At 44.3% G+C, this 21275-nt stretch overlaps 1 protein-coding gene across 1 annotated transcript in view; it reads right to left on the bottom strand.

Moving 5' to 3' along the window:
* Positions 1-21275, bottom strand: part of RIN2 (Ras and Rab interactor 2) — a 36594-nt gene that overhangs the window by 5078 nt on the left and 10241 nt on the right. Inside the window, exons 4-8 of the mRNA XM_009588248.1 lie at positions 19555-19627; positions 16512-16603; positions 12295-13425; positions 2977-3282; positions 748-879 (exon numbers count right to left, since the gene is read on the bottom strand). Coding sequence (XP_009586543.1) covers positions 748-879; positions 2977-3282; positions 12295-13425; positions 16512-16603; positions 19555-19627 — 1734 coding nt within the window. The remainder of the gene's footprint in view (positions 1-747; positions 880-2976; positions 3283-12294; positions 13426-16511; positions 16604-19554; positions 19628-21275) is intronic.

Raw genomic sequence — 21275 nt, forward strand, 5'->3', positions numbered from 1 at the left:
TGGGAAACGTACACATATACTTAAACTCACAAGAACCTTTAAACTTCCTCATAAACCGGTAGATTCTGGGGCCTACCAAGGGCTTGCAGAATACCTCTTTGTTAAAAACACCACCATGAAAACAGAAAGAAGGGAGATTTCCTTGCCTCTGGTGGACTTCAGCCGTCATTCAAGAGTGCCTTAGGAAACATATTCCTAGGGCTCATAAAAATATTTTTATGAGAAGCAAATATTGGGAAGAAGCAAAGATCATTAAGGGGGGCAATATCCTCAAAAGCACCTCCCCGGCAGAGAATTCCCCCAGAAGTTTTTACAAAGCACCTAACCCAAGTCCCATTAAGTGTCTCACAATTTAACTGAATGCTGTGGCCCTATAAATACTCTGAGGATATTTTCAGGCACAGAAGGATAAACACATTTGGCACCTGCATAGCGCATGTGTTTGCTCGCTAAGTCATGATGCCTCCGCCTTCTTGGTTGAAAACCACGTATTCCCTCATGAGGTAGTATACATCAGTAGATTCCCAGGTCACTCAGACCTGTACTCTGCAGGCTAACCAGCTTTCTCTTACTTCAAGGTAGAAATAATTACGAGATTCTCCTGTTACACTATTGACATCGCTGACTTTAGAACTCCCCTTGAAAGGACTTCTACTCAAACAAGGTTAACAGCCACTGCGCTATGAGGCAGACTCCCCCTTCCCTAATCCTTCACTCAATTTTAATAAAAATAAATAAATAGATTACCTTCTCCATGAAGCAAAGATGGATCCAGCAATTCCATCATGTATTCAATTTCAGTATCCAACTCCAGCATATCACACTGGGCTAGGACGTATGTCAACACAGGCAAGAAGTCATCAGCTCCGTACAGCCTCCCTGGGTTGAAGGGAACGCAGACAGTGATAGGCAAACCACAGGTTTGTATTACTCTAGAGCCTCCTGTTACCAACGTGCAGCAAAGAGAACATCATCTGACACTCGCTGGACAGGAGACCAACACCAGCTTCATCCTGTACTTCTAACAAGCACAAATCTGATGATGCACACCTTGAGGCATACAAGGGAATTTAAAGACTGGGCTCACCTTGGTGTCAGCTCAACTGGTCAACTCACAAAAGGCTGCCGTGCCAGTCTGGCCTGACCTCCACCTGCCCTTCTATCACTGGCTAAGAGATGATGAATAGGCATTTTCTTTATATGTGCAGGGATGACACCCACTTTCCGGAAGGATCTAGCCACAAATACCAGTTTTCGAGTCTGAATCCCAGCAGAGAAGCCAGAATATAAAAGCCTATTAGATTTGACACGAAAACTCACCTCATTTCCTTGACAGAGCATGGTTAAAAACATCAGTGAGCAAAGCCTCCTTCCCAACTAGCTGGTGAAGCATCATGGGCAATGGCAGCACGCAGCTACACAAAGAGACTATGCTGTACCTAGGTCTGTCTGTGCTCCTATCGCTTTTATTGCATTTAAACTTTCTGTTTAGAAAATACTGTGTGGCCAAATCTCTGGGTCTGGCCAAACTGTGTTCATTGCAGAACTGGTGTGATGGTCACTTAAAACCACCAACAGCAGGAGCCAACTTAAATTTTGGTGTAACTCCAGGTGACTGAAGGGCTGATATCTCGAGTTACACCAGCTAAGGCATACCCTCCAGGTATTACACTACTATCTGGCTGAGAGTACATGACAAAGCAGATACTCAAACAGCTGCTGGCTGGGGTGGGTTTTTTTTTTTTTTTGGTTTGGGTTTTTTTTTTTTTGTGTTTTGTTTTTTTTTTTTTTTTTAAACTAACTTCACCTGACAAAACAGGACAACCTGAGGAGCATTTGCCACATCTTAGCCCAAGCCCCTCAGTGCAACAGTTAACTGGCAGCAGCCTCTCAATATTTTTCTTCTGCATGTTGGAAATACTTTACTCAATGTGATAACACAGCTTAGAGAAAAGAGTTTACAGCACTTCAGGCCAAGATGCCTATATGCATTTTAAAAAGCAGGATTTTGCACAGAAATAATAAGCTGGGCAGGAGCTCGGACCTAAATCTTGCAAAAGTGCCCGGGAGACTTTAATAGCCACAAGCTTTCACCATTCATCTCAAATCTCAAAAAAAAGTAGGCGTCTTGATCAGCACCGGACTCAGCTGCGCATTCAATGCTCCCTGAGAAAGAAAACTGCCAACTGCCTGCAGCAGCTTATACTTGCTTAGGGAAAAAAAACCTCCCACTACCACCAGCGTTGCTTCACCTTAACTCGTGACCTACCACAGCAGAGTGTGATAAGGCGTCAGGCAACAGAGTTGCACCTATGAATTCATGCCATCGAGTACAGCATTTTGATTGTGCCACTGACTACTCAGCAAGTCCTACTGGTCTGTAGTTCCACTTCATTATCTAGGTTTCAAGGTCACTTTTGGACTCTTGCTACAGTGTAGAAATCAGTGTTACTTCTGTTCCAAAAACACCAAAGAAAGTGTCCAAATGATAACATTGAGAAGCACAGCAAGCCAAAAATACTGGGCGAGAGGCTGCTTTCCTCCACCCATTAACACAGAGCCCTTGTAGTTGTCACATAGCACACACGCTATTGCATTACTATAGCTAAATACAGGGTGTTACCTCTATTACAATATCCAGAAAAATACTCATTTAGAACTAGTGTCAAATTCAAGGCTCACAGGACAGCCTTTCTGACAGCCAACTTCAAAAGCCTACAGTTAAGCAAAGCTGTTTTTTTTAAGCTGCTTCACAATTCTGCTTCACACTGAATTTGTAAGATGTGATGCCACGTGCATCAGAGATATCAGGAAAGAAGCGGAGAGGAAGAATCCCTCTCAAAAGGACAAGGAGATGCTACGAGAGCTCCAAGAGAAGGACACATATCTGCAGAATCAGGTGGTCTGATTTCCTCCACCGAAAGACAACCCCAGGTTTAGAATATCAGCGAACTTGAACCACGAGAAGCACCATACCTGAGTTATTCTCCATAACAGTGTAAATCAATTTGCAAACTCTCAACAGCAGCATGACTTTCTTTTCAGGTGAATACATTTTCTGCATGGTCATGAACTTGACTTTAATCTTTTCAACATCCACGAAGTCTGGTGTTGGAACAAACACACCCAATTCCTGAGGATTCCTCTGCCGCACCAACTGCAGGTTTTCCTTTAGCTGTTTCCAAGAACCATCCGCGGTATGAAACTCTTTCAACATCGCTTCAATGTGGCCCTTCAACGGCTTCAGAATGCACTTATGCATGGCCTTCTCCAGGACAACATCTGCAACGGGAAAACACAAGTCCAGCTGACTCTCCTCTAGAGCAGAGCCAATATTAATATAACCATTCCCAAAGAGACACCTAGAGCGAAACCCACTTGCTAAGGCCTACTTATTACACAAGCTGAGTTTCCAGATGTTTGTTAACAAGAAAACAAAAGGCAGAGCAGACTGTGTATTCCATTTTCTTTTATGGCAATGTGGTAAATACAAAAAACCCCCACAAAGACAGACTACAGACTGTCACAAAAAAAGAAAAAAAAGAAAAAAAAAGGCAAGCTGTGGCTCCAGTTAACTTTTTCTTTTGTTGGCCAGAAGCCTCCAAGTTTTATTTTACTTTGAGCTTGGACTTGAACTCCCAAACTTAAAAGTAAAACATAGTCAAAACCATAACTTTTGTCTGCTTTGGCATGAAAGCCCATCCTTTTTGCATAGTTTCCATCAGAAACTATAATTCAACCTAAATTCTCCTAAAACTTGGCTCAACTTTGTCAAGATCTTTATGAACTTGGACAGATTATGGGCTTTAAACTATAAATGAAAACCAAGCTGTGTTTGTCCAGCTTCGGATTTCATCATGCAAGCTTATATACAGCTTTGTCATCAAGTTTGAAGTTCTTTGTTTGGCAATAGCGTGCACGTGGCACAGTAACCACTAACTTAGGGTTTTTTTTTTTAATTCTTGTTCTACTCAAGTTTTTCTTCAACAGTCATTCTCCGTTTTCAAAGTAGGGACCACATCAACAGAGAAAGCTCTTTGCTAAACATTTTCTCTGCAAACCTTTACTTTACAAGCTTATTTCCTCTCCCACTCAGCGTCCCTATGGCAACATAGCTTACATTAATAATTAGCTTACATCAATTATTTGTACCTTAGTGAACTCCCACAAGCACGGAAGAAACTGGGGACCCTTCAGCCTGGCCACTGCACCAGCACCCTGAGAGTGGGGCAGGACCAGAGCCTAGAGCAGGCAGATGTACCAGGGGAGCACGGAGACCGAGAGCAGAACAAGGAGAGACTGTGCCGCTGCTAGACCACACGTGTATACAAGCCAGCAGTGGACATTCCTGCGACTAGTGGTGACTCATTAAAGTTGCATTAAACCTCACGCCCTTTCCAGGTTCTTTGCCTGTTCTTACGTGTTCTTCTTAGACCACAGCCTCTTTATTTTCTCTCTCCCTGCCCCCTCCCCCAATTGCAGACTGTTTCTAAGGCTTGGGATTTACACACACACACAGACACACATCCAAACAAGCATTACCGACTTCTACTTTCTTGCTTTTGCTTTATGCTTTCATTTATTTTATCCTTGCGTTCAGCCATTTTTCCTTTTGGGTCTTCGTACCTCTCTTTCCCACGCAAACATGCCCTTCACACACTCCTCCTCTTACGGCGCCTTTGCTTCATACGGAGCTCCCATCTCCCCTATCGCAATTCTCCTGGGGCTTCTGTAGCTCCTCCTGCTATTTTCCCCTCCTGAGACCCCGATGGAGGTGGCAAAGCCGCGCCTGCTTCATTCCCGGATGCTTTAAACGCATCTGGGCTCTCTCACAATGGAGACTGCAAAAGTTGCTGGAAGGGAGAGAGAGTGAACTTGAGGAGCAGCATTTGCCTTCTGAATTTCTAGATTTCCCCATGGCCACCAGTAAAGGCATAACCAGTCTGACACGTGTTCTTGATGGCCTGTCACACAGCCTGAAGGGTGGATCCAGGTTCCCACCTGACCAGAGCCACCAATTATACGTAACAAGCGGCAAGATTTCAAATGACTGATCCTTATCTATTGTACTTGGTAGAGCCACACAATCGCCACTGACAGCACTACCAAACCCAGTCAGGAAAGCAGAAGCATCACCCTTCTGCACAGTGACAGAAACTGCCTCTCCCTGCCATCAAAGCCATCCTCAGGGCTCATGGGGCTGAAATATTTTTCCACCAAGAAAAATGCACAAATTTCACGCGTGGGTATGTTAGCTAGCTGAATTTCTAGTGGGTGCACACAGTTCCTTGCTAGCTTCACTGACGATTTTTTTTTTTTTGACAGTTCAGCTTACTTTATTTGTTTCTACTGCCTGTTCAGTTTTTTAAATCACAAAAACACCAACTGCTTTGCTTGTAAGCAGAACACCTCTGCAGTTTGCATTCCAACCGCCTGGTCTTGTTTAAGTCAAAATTAAAGCAGTTGGTGCTGCCAAACATTACGTTAAGCGAGAGAACTCTCTATCCTCATGAAATTTTAACTCCCACAGGCTTCCACTGGAAGTTCCACACATGAATAGTTAGCGTCAGCCATCCTTCGTCTCAATAAAGTGGGGTCACCACCACATTTGGTCACAGGAGGCTCAATAAATTGTAAAGAATTCCGCGTGTATCCTCAGAGCCCTTGGTCTTATAACGAGGGAGCAGCTAGCCTGGGATGGGAGATGGGAAAACTCACTGCGCTTCTGTGACTGATCCCTATAGGCTCCATGCAGGAGCTGGTTCAGCTGCTGCCTGCAGTATCGGTATGGAGGGAGCTGCAGAGGCACTCCCTCCCCAGAGGCTACTGGAACTGGATGCTGCCGGGAGGGAAAATTCCTCCACAGAGCCCCAGTCCTTGGTTGGGGCCAGGCTTGTTACCTGTAGGCGAGAAGTTGAAGCTTTAAGTCTTCTGCCCTCAGCCCTTAGTAAGTTAGTGCCACTCCCACAGCTCCCATACAGATGAATCGCACAGATTTTTACGGCTGTGCAAGATGGCGAGGAGGCGTTCTTCCATATTTGCAATTCATCACAAGCCTCAAAAGCAGTGCCTGGAAATTGCTTTGAAATTTACTCGATCACATTGCGCAATTTCTCCAGGAACTTAAACTGATTTGAAGCAGCACAGCGGAAGAGAGCAGACAGCTCACGTGGCTGTGCTCAAAGCTCCGTACAGGGTCCGAGTACTTATTGCTGAAGGCTGCTCCTAATGGTTTCTGTGCTGTTAACGCAATCAGGTAAATAAAAATAGGATGGGATATTTAGTAAAGCATCCTTCAGTGCTGTTCAGTGCCTATATTACAGCAAATAGGAAACAAATGAAATAAAGGACATACAGCTGTGATTCCAAAGAGATACTAACTGCCTCAGCTTGGTAAGGGTAGACTGAGAGAAACTGTCATTTTAATGCAGCACGTTTGCACAGAACTAGCCAGCGAACAAGGAAGGGACTAAGATACGACATTTTTAAAAAACAGTAACAACAAAAAACCAAAGCCCCCCAATCCCCCCCCGACTAAACCAAACCAAACCCCACACAACCTTTTCTTCTCCCTTATGAATTCTTCGCGCAGACGTAAGAACCACAGAGTTCTGCCCTCAAATTAAAAAGTGGCAAATTCTAGAAAGCTGATGAGGCCAACAACATAGCAAGATTGATAAGGACTGGACTTTTTTTTTTTTTAATCAATAATAACACCCATATGTATCCTAATTAATATAAAACCTATATAAATACTTATATTGTTATTAAAGCCTGGAAGGACAGCATTTCTTGTGATCTGGGTCTTAGACCAATATTCAGTGTTAAAAGACACCTATAAGCATGTTTGGGATCAGACCATCCAACTATTTACCCTTTCCTTCTGAACTGCCGCTACCGGCCCCTTTCAGAGAAAGGTGTTTCTGGATATGATCCCACAAAACAATTCCCAGCCAGCAGCAGCTTTCACTGTTTAACTTCTAATGGCCACAAAAAGTATAGGAGGGTCTCCCAGGCAAACTAGCATCCAAGCTGTGAATTGAGGACTGATCCTTTGCACTAACATCTCTGTATATTTCTCAGATCCAAATCGGCAACAAAAATTCCTGTTTACTTCAGCATACGCAAAGTATTTTCAAATATCCTACCAGGATGCTTAATACTCCAAACCCAAACCAGATGCTCTTCAGATTTTTTTTTTTTTTTTTAAATTGAGTATCATTTGAGCTGAGCGCCATGTAGCGTTCCTGAAGTGATACTTAAAATTAGCCTGTAGCCTCAAAATGGGAACTGGAAATGCTTTGATAAATGAATTGTAAAAGCCAGCCAGCTAGTTTCGTTGTGACTTGTGGAAACACATCTGTATCCTGTGCTGACATGCTATTTTGTTTTGCTGCAAACCACACAAGTCTGCATCTAGAGAGGACAACATATTAGTCATCGCAAGTGTCCTTAAGCAGCCTCTTTACAACCCTCACTGCCTGAAATTGCAGGCGCGCTCTCGCCTTTTCCAGGCTGTCAGTTTACCTGTTACCAACTGCTGTTGCTCCACTGAGATTACCTGTCCGTTTCCAGTCCCTGGATTTACACACAAGCCCTGTTTGTCATCTACGACGGCCAAACCGTCAGTAAAATACGGGCTCAGTAAGAGTAAGAGACTGAGCGAGCCTGGGAACAATCACAAAAAGGCACGGTCCTGCACTAGTAACATTGCCTGGGAGGCTGAAAGCAGAAGGTTGCTTTGGAGCACCACGGCATGTACGTGCAGGACGCCTGACTACACTGCGTTTGCTTTGCCTTGGATTTCCCTAATATCTTGCATTTTCATAGACTGGCATGGCCGATACTATTTTAAGACAGCTCATGTCAGGATGGCCAAGTGTCCAGTTTGATGCTATTTTAAGACGGCTCATGTCAGGATGGCCAAGTGTCCAGTTCTTTGTGGATGTCTACAGTGACACATGCCTAGCCCATGGTGCAGACAAGGGCATCTCCTCTGAAGGAGCAAGACTTGAAAGTAAGACCTCACACAACCCACGTTCCTTGATAATCTGCACAACCCTGAAAACAGAGGTAGGACTGCGGTGGGCGATGGATAGGCGGTGGTGGCAGAAGTTGAGCAACTAGGGAAGAAAGGTCTCTAGGGCAAACCTCCCCTCATTTTACCTGCATAAAGCCACCAATGAATCACAGAACAATCTGTGCTAGGTTTGTTTTGCTTTCATCACCTGTGGGTTAATTACAACTCACACTATGACTGTGTGGTAAACACGTGTCTTCTCTTAAAGAAGAAATAATAAAGGAGCAGGGAATAAGTCACAAAGCAAATCAAAGGGATGGCCGAGAAAGGGAGAACCAAATCCTCCGCCTCCGCTCAGCGCTTCTTACTTGTCCTATCCCCCCACTCCCGTAGTGAAAGGAGGAGCGCTGGGGGACACGTTGGTCGGCGTCAACTCAACATGAAAAGATACTAGGATGAACGACAAGGTCGGGGGACGGGACACCAAAACAAATGTACAAGCACCTAAGAAGTAACACAGTACTAAAAAACAGCCAACATGAGTTTTTCAAGAAGAAATGGTAGCATACCATTCTAATTCCTTTAAGAGGATAATTGGATCAGTGAAGAAGAGGGGAGCAGGGGGTAGGCTGTATCTTAACCTTTTTCCATGTAACTTAACCCATAACCTTATTCCATGCAACCTTCCTATAAGCAAACAAGGGAAATACCGTCTTGCTGTAATTACCATAAGGTGGGTGCATGAAATACTGCACTGAGAGCCCAATTATCAATGGTTGGCTGTCAAACAAGACAGATGTTTGAAGAGAGGCACCATGGGGGTCAGCCCTGGGCTTTAGTCTATTTAGTATTTTCATTAAAACTTTGGATGATAAAGCAGAGAGTTCAATTACAAAATCTGCATATGGTATCATGGCAGGGGTGGGAGAAGGGCATCACCAGTCCTTTGGAAAGCAGGTTTAAAGTTCTCTTCCTAAGTGGGAAACAGGCCTAAAGCTAACATGATAAAATCTCCTAAGAACAAAAATAAAACATTGGCTCTCAGCGAGAGGAACACAAAGGCAAAAGTGCTGCTCCGAGAAGCCTCCCTCAGAGCGCTGGCACACAGGCTCCCATGGGAAGAGACCACGCTCCTCCCAAGAGCCTCCAGCTCCGTCTGCCTGCGACTCCTCCATACAGACCCGAGTCCCTGTGACAAGGCATGTCCTGCCGCAGTAAGGGGCCAACACGTTCTCTCCAAGCCTCTTTTAACATTCAACATTTAAAAATCCATTACGCATTAGAAATACCAAAACAAGTAACAGGCAGTATTGTTCAGGCACCTTCCCACATGATCAGTTAATACCTAATTGCCAAATTATTTAAACCAGTCATTTCTTGGGCTAGGCACAGATTTGGGCATTGAGACTGAAGCTGTTCAGGTGTCAGATCCCGCCTGGTGATCACCTGGCGAAGCGATGACAGTCAACTTGACTCCTTTCTGTTAACAGCCGGGAAAAGAAGAAACACAAACTAAAACTCCTGAACATTTGCTATTCAAGCAGCTGTGGACTATCAGGGTCTCCTCTGACGAGTCCAGGTCTTTATTCTGTGGGTAGATATTCAGGTGTGGATGACTTTTAAAAAAATACTCTGCATTCATCCTTAAACAATAAAAAGCCATGTGCTTTAGTCTTGATTCTGTCCCAACACCGGGAATCTCATTGTTTCAGGAAGGGTTAACAGCCTACAGTGCTAAGATTAGGAGGCACCTGTCAGGAATAGTTAGAGACACTGATGCACATTCTCCCAATGATTTGGCAGAAGTTAAACAATTTGATATACCCCCTGGCTGGGAAACTTAAAAGATCTCCCACAGAAGTCTTTTGCTTGCAAGAGTCTGGGAAGTCCGTGATGCAGTTCTACAAGAACAGCGATCACAATGATCATTACACAGACACAGGGGAAAGTCCCAAACACCAAGGGCTTCACTAAGCCTGAGGGGGTACTGCTCCAGCACGTACCGAAATTCAGGAGACAACAGCGGGATAAGGTAAAGCCCGGCTGCCCCAGAACGGGCGACCGGCAGCAGCAGCTCTGCTGGGTGGGAGCGGGAGGCGAGGGCTGGCTCCAGCTCCTCTCCACAGAGACAGGACTGGCCCGGGGAGCCGAGGCCTGAGCATCTTCTGCCCCACCGGCAGCGGGGTCCGAGTCGCTGGGTGAAGCTGCTGTTTACACCAAGCGCGCCCGGCGCCTCTTCCTGCGAGTCCCCGGCACGGCACGGCCGTGGCCCGCTCTAACTCGGCAGTCAGCAGGCCTGACCAGGGCCTCTGAGCTCTGACACCCACTCGCCGCCGCCGTGGGACAGTACACGATGAACAGAAAGAAGCAGCGTTCTCCAGCAGCACGCATCCAGCCCTAGGCTGACACGTCGAGAGGAAAAACCTGCACCACGGAAGCGCAAACTGACAAGAGAGGATAAATGACTACTCACAAAGTTAAAATTCAGGCTGCAATTCCATACTGAAATAGTCAAGCAAAACCACGGATAATAGCCAGGGGTACATCATAAAACGCTCTCTATAGGGATGACTAAATCTTGCTGTCACATAGTTATCTGCTTAGATCAGCAACATCTGATGCTCCTGATCCACTGTGGTGTTTGCAGGCTTCAAGCCATAGGCAGTAGATGATTCAAAAGCAAGTTCTTCTTTTGTTTAAACTATCTCGCTTTATAAATTAATTGCATTTATTCACATGATCAAAGCCAGACTTTCTGTCGCTGAAGAAAACCAATGTAGTTTAGTTATTACGGTCATAGCTTATGCTACTCCAAACTACTGAAACATTGAAAAGCAGAGAGCATTTTGCCGGGCTTCAGAGACCCACAGTCAGATTTAACCACACCCTTACAATGAAAAGTACAAGTCAAACCAAGCTTTCACAAAGTCACAAGGAAACTAGATCGGTATTTCTTTGTCAAATATCCAGTACTCTGCAGAAATGCAGGCGAAAACGCGCCTGCACCACTGCTCAATTCGCCGTTTTTTCTTCCACATAACTCCCACATAGTAGTCTTTATTATTCTAGTGAGAACATTACACGTCTTTGAAAGAGTCTCGATTTTGAGGACACTCTTCGTAGTGTTATATTTGCTTTAGTAGTGCTTATTACTTTTGCTTGACTTTGTGTAAATGAATCTGAGTGATATGAGAATAACTTCCTCTCGGTCAAGGACAGACAGAAATGTCAACATAAAATCACCCTCTACTCCCAGAGAAAGAACTATCTGCCAATTTTGCACCGGGCCAACTGTTGGGACACTGGGGTACAGGAGAAAAACAAGCAAATTAGGACTGAAGTGAGCTCACAAGGAAAGTATTCTGCCCTGAGGGATGTTTACCTCCTAAATGCGGCTTATAGTCTCTTCTACAAATAGTGCTCAGACTCGGCAAGATAGAGGGGCAGTGAGATTTTATGCAGCAACAATGATTTCACTTTTGTGGATACACAACTCTCTCTGTTGTTAAAACATGTATTCAAACATATAGCTTATCTGCAACCATTTATAAACACGTACAGTAACAGAGAGGTATAGAAATCCTGAGATTAGCAGCCCCTTCTCTCTCTTGCACACATTTGTTTGTTTGTTTTTTAAAACTCTTAAATATCTTTTTATTTAGTTTCAAGCGTAGGGACAGTGCAGCTTTGCTAGGAGTGAATGAGAATGTTTGGAAGAATGAGATTTATTTCGAAAGTAAGTTGCTATGAAATGTCTCTCTGCTCTTAACTGTCACTGGTTTCAAATAAATTCTAGTTTTACGGCTACAATCCATATGGTTAAAATTGGCAGAGTTTTGGTCCAAGCATCAAGAACTATTTCAGCCCAATTCAGGGAAAAATACATGTGTGCCAGCAAATAAAGGATTCTGTATTGTTAACAGTACAGCAGCTAAAAAAAAACCACCAACAAAACCCACCAGTAATAATCACAGGTAAAAAGTCCACACTTCAGGTATTTTAAGGATAACTTTTTATAAACAACTTTGTAGCATAGTTCTTCTGAGTTGCTAGGGTGATCGGGAGCGGAGGGGTGTTTTGTTTTAAGACTCAAATACTCAATGGCTTGAACTCCGCTAGCAAAAAAACCCTTTCCAAACTGGCACAAAGACTACCACTCAATGGCTTGAACTCCGCTAGCAAAAATCCCTTTCCAAACTGGCACAAAGACTACCACTATAAACACAGATTGCACATTTTCACCTTCCCCCAAAACACAGGACAGTGTTTCTTACCTATTTGGTCCTCGGGAATCAGCGATTCGATTGGGGGATCAAGTTCGGAGCTTTGGGACAAATAGTTCTTGACTTGGGTCATGAACTGCCGAATCGTTTGCAGCATATCAGTGCTCGAAACATGGCACTCCTTGTTTTCCTGGAGAAAGCTGACATAGTCCTGCACTAGGCATCCAAAATAAGTGCGTTTGTCCTGGGACATCTCGGCAATTTTCTTAATCATCCTCTTTTCAGGGGTCATGAAGGAACTGAAAACTCCACTGACTTTCCGTAGCTGAGATTTCACAATCTTGGGGAGAACAAACGAACTGTTTCTTTTCTTCTTGGGCTTCAAAGGGGGTGCCATGCTCTCTTGGTCGCTTTCCCCCTCAAAATCCTCCAGGCTGCTGTTCGTGTCCCCCTCATAGCCAAACAGCGGCATGCTCCGATCGAAGTCCAGCGAGTCAGACGAGGAGGTGGAAATGCTCATGTCGCTCAGTCTCTGCCTGCCTCCATTCCACGGAATGTGTGACTCAGAGCTGGTCGCTACCGTCTTTTTGGCAGCTGCCGGCGCCGGCTCAGGCAGGGTTTCACCTGGGACGCCAGCAGCTTCGGGCACACTCGCTGCGCTGCAGCCAGGCTGAACTACCGCCGGGGTCTTGGCGCTGCCTTCCACCTCCGAGCAAGCAGCCTGCTTCTTCAGCCGAGGAGGTGGAATAGGGGTTGGTTTATTCTCCAGCAAATCCAAGCCTCTCTCTTTCTTATGGTTGGCTGTTTCTGGCATGCTCGCCGGCTTTATAGTCCTGGAAAGCTGCGGACTCGTGAGGTTGCTATTAATAGAAGGGGGTGGCGGCCGGGGTGGGGGGGAGCGAGGCCTTGCTGTGCCATTTACGTCTTGCGTTCTTGGGCTCTGCCTTTTCAGACTTCCACTGACATCCTGGCTGTGCACTTTTAAGAAGAGGGGATTAATGAAACACAGCGCTCCGTTGGTCTGGCTGCACTCCAGCTCCGAAGGCGTTCTGGTTCGTATAGAATGCACTCCATTTATAAGGCAGAGCTGACGCGAGTCTTTACAAGCACCGTCCAAAGGCACAGGCCTACGGGGAGGTGAAGGATCCGGGGGGGTGCTGTTAGCCGGGGAGCTCCAAAAGTCTGAAAATCATCATCGCGTTAATGTAAGAATGCAAAAAAGCGTGCAGATGGCTTTCAGACCATTCAGCTCAACATCACCATTTTCAAGTATTAAGAAATTTAGACAAGCTTTTATTAATTCAAGGACGTGGGGGGGAAATTCCAAGTGAACCTCTTAAAGCACCACCAGACATAAATGCATGCTATACTCCTGGGGCTGATCTTACTCTCATTTATAAATATCGTGACCAATGCGTAGCTTCAAATCAGCCCACTGAACTAAGCTTAAAAATAAACTGAGAATCAAAGAAAGGAATGGAGACTGTAACACAGTAATTCTTACCAACTTGAGACTGCAATGAACATAAACTACTCGCTAGCATCTCACTCAGGAGAAGTAAGCCTAGATTCTCAGCTGGCATTAATAAGCTCACTCCATTAAAAACAAGTTAGGCTGATTTACACCAGCTGATGGCCACTTACGGCAACTCAACAAAAATTTTGGTTTGGTTTCTTTTGATAGTGAACAATGAAGCTACACATGAAAAGACAGCTCACATTTTGCTGTAGGGGTGCACACATAATCTTTAGCTACGCAGACCAAATGCTCACATCTCTTTAAGAGCACTGGCCTGCAGCCCTGCCTTGCAACGGTGACACAGTTTGCCTGAGGTTTTAGACACTCAGTAGCACATAAATAGACCAAATGTGCAGTCCCACACCAGTTGTCTGGAAAACCTGTGCTAAACCAGCAAGTTTCAGCTGCAACCTCTGCACTTGTCCCAGCAAAGTGTGAGCTGTTCGTGAAACTGAGTCAACGGTAAAGTCCATCAGGTCCTTAAAGTACCAAGACTGAAACCAGACAAGCCTTTGAGGACAGCAATCGGACTGAAATAAGGCAGGAATACCAGAGGAAGGAGATTTTGCTGAAATTTGCCCATCTTGACACGGCCCCTTTTCCTGTAGTGTCAAGATGCCTCATCTGGGCCATTGAGCAATGACACCTGGGCCCAGCTGCATGAATGCCAAGCCCTCCACAACAGGGTCCATGCCCTACGCTGTGTCTTGCCTGCGGGGCAGAAGACAGGAAATGGCTCTTGGTGACAGGCCACTCTCAGAGAACACCTGTAGGCACAGACATATTTCTCTACATAGTCATGGAACGCTGCTCTTTTTTTCCTGCTCCATGACTTCACATCCTGCCCGCAGACCCCTCAGCAGTCTGGCCAGTGTGGCTGGCACGTGGCCTGTGGCAAACACATGTGATGTAAGTGCTGCTGCAGGTGAAACAAGAGAGACTGAGAGGGAATCTTACATTCAGCACGTGAAACCTTACAGGTTGGCCACAGTCTTGAAACCTTTACCACCAGTTCTTCCTGGTGCAGTTTGCTGGGCTACATGCTGTTGACCTGCCTTGTGCAGTTCTCCCTCTAAGCCCACAGCATAACAGAGCTCTGACAGGAGCTACAATCCTCCGTGTTCAGACCAGGGTGTTCTGTGCCTACGCGTTGCTTAAGGAAAGCTCACACCTAAAAGGAAGGGCGCTTGGGAGTTTTTGGGCATCTCTTGAGTCCACAGCGTTGAAGGGCTGACTTCCTGGTGTGCTGTTTTGCACATGGACACCTAAAACCCCATCAAAATCTCATCTTTGTTGTTGGTTTTTGCTCCCAGAAACTGTGATCTTAATCTGGTGTCTAGTAGGTACTTGATCCCAAATACACCAACCACACAGACGCTGATCCATCGGTCTCCTTCTCAGCTTTCAAATGTATTAGCTTAAAGAAACATCACACACAATGTAGACAGAGATTGTTCAAGAGCAAGACTAATTCTGCAGCAAGTAGGCCATTGCGCTTTCAGGTACTGAGGACAAAGACAGTGTGGTTAGTCTGGAGAGCTTGCTCAACACCATTATCACCTCCTATGCAGAAACTTAATGTTACTTTAAGGCTTCCAGGTGTCACTGGGAGATTGTCACTGGGGGACACTGCATGCCAATCAGACCTTTTTTTCACACCCATCCCGTCCAAACATTCACCTAATAAACAGCTCCATGTTTGCCTCCATTCCCATGAAAATCCATACTTTCATCTATCTAATTACCTAAACTTGCAGATAAGCAGTGCAGAAGTCATTTCTCTCCTCTAAAACAAATCCCTCAATTGCATCACTACTGCAGCAAAACAAAATGCAAAGCAGTGCAATACTTCCCTGTGTATGGCTTTGCTGCAAAGTCTCACCAAATAGTTCTAGAGACCCTCATGCTAACGCTGATTTAGTGAGGATCTGTTTCTAAATCAAAGATGATTCAAAAATCTACTGGGACAAAGACTGCCAACAGTCAACCCTCCCTTCCTGCAAAAGGAAATGAGGCCATTCAGCACTTTGCAGGAGTTGCTCAACGATTCGTCTAGGCGGAGCCCGTGTTTCAAATCCCACCAGGCTTTGCGTCTCCTGCAAGCTCAAGGTACGTTTTACAGTGAGCCTGTATTTGGTTGTAGCAGTCAAGTGATGCAAGGACATGTCCTTGCATTTTCTTTTGTCATTTTAAAAATTTCACCAAACCCATGTGCATGGATGCATTCTGCAGATCCTATGTATACATGCCTCCTTTTATTAATATGCTACTGCATTGAGCCACTGATCTCAAAAATCACCATTCTAAGATCACACGTCAATCCGAAAGATGTTTTATTAACAGTGAACCTCAGTTCCTACGCTCTCCTGGCAACTCCACCAAATTATCCAGCTAGTGCCTGCTATGTGAGCCTGCAGCCAACGTTAGCCCTTGGAGGAGAAGCTACATCAAACCTCTCTCTGGGGATCGTAAGAGTTGCTTTGCCCAAGGGCTGCCCAGAGAGGGGAGAGGAGAAGGAAGGAAGGAAACAGCACTAACAAAAGTATCACAGACGGCACAGAAGGAAGGAAGAGCACCAAGGTCACCATTTGGCAAGTACAAGGTTTGGCCTTCCCAATAAGAGAAGCTGCTTTTCCGAATGAAATCTGTATCATCACTGACCAATATGAGCTACTTACTGACACAGACTATTTCTTCAAGCTTACAGCAATGCTACAGGGAACGACGTCTTATGTCGAGAACTACTTACTCAGTCCAAGCTGAGCAATCTCTTCAAGTTCAGCTTCTGTCTTTGCTGCAGCAATAGCATGAGGCAACTTCAGGGTGAATGGAAGGACATCCCTGTTGTCGAAGAGAAAAACAATTATGGTTTTTACAACAACATCCATAGTTTTAAAAACATTTGTTTTCAGCACTGGCAGTGGCTGAGCTCTGATTCTTATTTTCTTCTTGAGCTGTGGCAGGTAGCAAGAGCCTTAAACGCACAGTGCACAGCGAAAACATTACCAACCCCAGGGCTCCTTTACATTGGACGGCAGTGTGAAGTGCGAGTGAGTCAAGTCCCCAAGACTCTCTTTAGGCTCATTTCCTCAGAGCCATCCAATATTTTCTCCCATTACAGCAGAAGCTTTTACACATGGTCTTTTATGAGCATACCAGTGAGATGCAAAAAAGTGTTATCTGCCCTTAACCCTTCAGCGAAGCTTATTTTCTGAATATGCTGTTGATTGCTCTCGAAGTTGAATTCCAGTTCTCAGAATAAAAATTTAAATGAGAACTTGGGCAGCTACCCTAGAAACTTCTAAGCTAGGATGTTTTGGTGCTATTCTGTCCTAGGCTGAAAACACACTTCATTTAAGAAAGTCTTTATATATATTTATTCTCATATGTGGTTTCTCTTCACTGCATACTAGAAGTTCAATGGATGTTTACAAAGGGAGATGCATGAATGCATGAACAACATAAGCCAAATCCAGTGTAAAAAGCTTTCAGACAAAGATTTAAAGGGACGAAACTACTTATCCGTATGTACATTGTATGAGTACTACCATCAATTGATACTATACCTCTTGCCCACCCAATTGGTACCAATACACTCTCAAACTACAGTGCATGCTAAACTGCAAAATCTGTAGTAGAAGTACCTATGTAATTAAGAGTAAATGAAAACAAATGGAGCACAGGAATCCTACATACAACTGGTGTCAGCATGATTTTTTTTTTTTTTTTAAGGCTGTGAACAAGCCAACCATCTGTGGGAGCACAGACAGGTAGTGGGTTTTTATCACATAAATATTCTCTATGTTGTATGTTAACTTGTTGAAAAAACAGGATTTCAGAACACCACTCAAATTCAAATCAAGCATATGCACGAGACTGATACTCTAGCTAAAAAGTATTTAAAAAGACACTTTCAACATCGTACCACAGATAATCTAGAGTCTAGAACATCATTGTGGACTCAATACAAAGATAGGTAACCTTTGACTCTTCATACAAACTGACCGCTTATCTATTGCAAGAAATTCCCTCTGGTTTTAGGAAATCATCCTGGTTTTGCTGGGATGTACCAAATGGTACTCTCTCTTTCTCACAATAGCTACCTATTTGCTTCCCTAAGAAGTCTATGCATTTTCCTCTTGCATCCCCAGCAATCCTAGACTACTGCCTGAAGAGGACAAGGATGCTGGGTAGATACTGCCACTTAAGAAACATTAGGCAAACAGAAACACTTAGGATGTTTCTCCACTGAATGGGGAAATGAGCATCCGCTTCCAAAAGCATACCCATAATCAAAGAGCGAGCTTCGTTTACTGAAATCTCTGGACAGGTTTGCAGCTGAAGTTGTATTTATTACTGGTATCTGTGGATGGGTTTGCAGCTAAAGTTGTGTTTAAGAAGATGCACTAGGAAAGCTTTAACACCATGTCTAAGTTGTGATCGCCACTCTTTTTGCTTCCTTCCCCTTTCCCAGAGGGCAACAAGAAAAGGAACAGAACAATAAACAGGTGAGAGCCTGGTTATGCAGTTTTGTATGTGCTTCCTGAACGGGAGCCCTGACTGCATCAGGATACTAAATTCACACTTGGCTGACTGAAATACCGTCAAGAAAATTAAAGACACTTTGCAGAGAGAGACTCTCTGTTACAAGACTCATGAGCAAGGCAACAAGGCTACTATGTGTTTGTGGGCTTACTTTTAGCAAATGTGAAGCAACTTGGAGCCTTCAGTGAAAGAAAAGGGACAAACTAATGCAAAGAAATCTACATTTGCTGCACGGTCCCTGTAGACACTTAGAGGGAATTTACCAGAGCCTGGATAGCGTGCAGAACTGAAAGGGTGACAAGATAAGGAATCTCTCATGATCAAAACCTGCTTTTAAATGCAGTTTCAGCTCATTTCTCATCTGAGTGCTGACCAATTACTTATGCGATATAAACGCCTCTTTCATCACATGCATATACAGCTTGGCAAAATGGAGGGCTATAACAAAGAGGGTCTAGATGCTTCTCCACCACAAACAAAACCAGTAAGCGCTGCAACCTAAATGCCTCCCTAGCAAGCGTTTCCCACACCAGAAATCACCACTGTCAGCACTAATTGGCAACCTCGTTGCAGTAAAAGGACCATCGAAGTTGCCTCTCCCCGCTTCCTGCAGAAAATGTGCAGATGTGCAGTTTGGCCGTGTCCTGTGTGCGGATAAATGTAAGGATTGAGCATCAGTCTGGAAGTTTTCACCAGTAAACTAAAGTCAAATTGAAAACAACTGAAAAGATAAAAAACACAAGCTATTTTTTCTCTGCATACTACCTGGAAAACAAGTTGGGCAACCACAGACTGGAAAGCTAACGAGGCCATTTTTGTCATCCACAATTTACACATCTCTCGGTTGTCATATTCTACATTGTGATCTTACATTTTTCTATTATGCTCCAAAAATGCTTTTTACTAGAAATTCCAAGGAGTGGACATTGCAGTAAAGTTTATGGTGCTTATTAAATGAGTTACAGAGCAGTTAAGAAAGCATTAGAAGATACCAGCTAAAGTGAAGTTCAACTCGGCAACACCTCACAGTTGGGTGGGTAACATAACACCAGCCTTCCAATAATCAGTACCAAATAAGACAGAGACTTGCTTCCAATTCTCATCTCTTATTTCTCCCATCACCTTCTTAGACTACCCAGGAATGTTTGTAGATTGGCAACATAAATATCATGCTGAACCAAGTCCTTGAGACTCTCTTTTTTCTAAGACAGTCTAGCAAATGTGACTTAGAACATAAACCACCTTACCTGCTAATACAGTAGAAAGCAATGAGCCTGAATAAATCAGCAAAACTTATTCCAGACCCCTCCAAGGAAAACGCTGCAAAGAAAGTTACAAGAGGGAAAGAATCATACATCTATCCACCATTTCTTAGAAAAGCTTAGTAAAATGCATCTCAGATTTTTGCATAAAATTAGTAAGTTTGCACCATCAAACTAGCTACTGTTTGGTTAAGAGAAAACAACTGTGTGGAGAAGTACATGTCTCTGCTAAAAGCATTTTCAAGAATATACTGATAGTCTTGGTGGTGGGTTTGATTTTGTATTCCAAACATATGGTCTAATTCCTGGGAAACAGATCAAGTGTGCTTAGAATTGCACAATGTTTTGCTAATAGACAATAAATCAATAACTGAGGCTCTGTTTACCCAGCATATTAATATACCTAATTTTAAATCTCTTACTTCCTCCTCTTGCATTCCATCCTACTCATTTGTCTTCTCCCCAGATGTGTTAGCACCTAATGCAAGATGATAAATTTTCATTCACTTCAAGAAAATCATTTAACCTGAAAACCCTTAAAAAAACCCCAGACAATTCTACTTCGTGTCATTGCCTTGCACAACGGGGGAGGAAGACACGAGCAATGCCTTTTATTTTTTCCCACTCCACACCATTGTTTCTTATTGATATAAACACTTGTTCACAGTAATAATGACACAGAAGCGATCGCCACCTCACATTGAGCTCTCTCTGATTCCAGTGGCAAGTCTCACCCAGTGAGTACAAAGATCAAGCAGGAGAAGCTCCCAGAGTGAAACGATCTAGATCTTTTGCCTCTGGACATGACCGAGACCAGAACAACAGAAGGCAGAGCGTTTATGAAATACAACAGTAGCATAAGACAGGTTCCTGAAGTACAGGAACTACAGTCTCGGACAACTTCTACAAAGGGGTGAAGGTGAAGTCTGCGATTGCTTCAGCCCACCCCCGAGTTAGAAAAGCCAGATCACGGGGGTGAATCTCCAGCTGGTGTGGTGCGCACACTGTCGCCCTTCCACCGGCAGAGGAATGCTTTTGAAATTCATCTCCCAAGGAAAGTGCTTCCATTGCTGCAGACCCTTCAGACATCTGGGCTGAAACAACGCAGACTCCCAGGCTTGGTGGGGAGAGCCAAAAGCCACGCAGCAGCTTTGGACACCTCAGAGCAACACCTCTCAGCGAGCAGCGAAGGTGCAATTTTGTCAGTACTCCATGCTGTGAGGCCAGCTCCCTCACGCACGTTCCAGTGCTACCGACTACAAAGTCTGCACGTGAACCAGAGGAACACTTAAGTCAGGTACTGATCTTTTACCCAACCTCTACACCGAAGGACAGGTCAACCTGGTCATCGCAGGTGATCTGGGGGCGGGCTAAGAGAGGATGGGTGTTCAGATCCCTGACTGCAATTAAGACCTCAGCTATGACTGGTGAGTAAAAATGTCAGTAGATACTTCCCCCTTGTGGTAAAATTTTATTCATGAAAGACAATATATTATTATTTTATTTTCTAGATGGGAGAGAGGGAATTCATTAGTATAACAAGCCTACGAACACAGCCTTAGATCACACAGATTAAATACATCTGTACTACTGCCAGTCAAACAGCTTTCCACAAATATTAATTCACTTATATGAGAGAGATGACTTTGTGGCTGAAAAAAACCAAACAGAAAAAACCCCATCATCGATAGCTTTCTCTTCTCTTT

The sequence above is a fragment of the Fulmarus glacialis genome, unplaced genomic scaffold, assembly GCF_000690835.1.
Source record: "Fulmarus glacialis isolate BGI_N327 unplaced genomic scaffold, ASM69083v1 scaffold9902, whole genome shotgun sequence".
In the NCBI taxonomy this organism is placed as follows: domain Eukaryota; kingdom Metazoa; phylum Chordata; class Aves; order Procellariiformes; family Procellariidae; genus Fulmarus; species Fulmarus glacialis.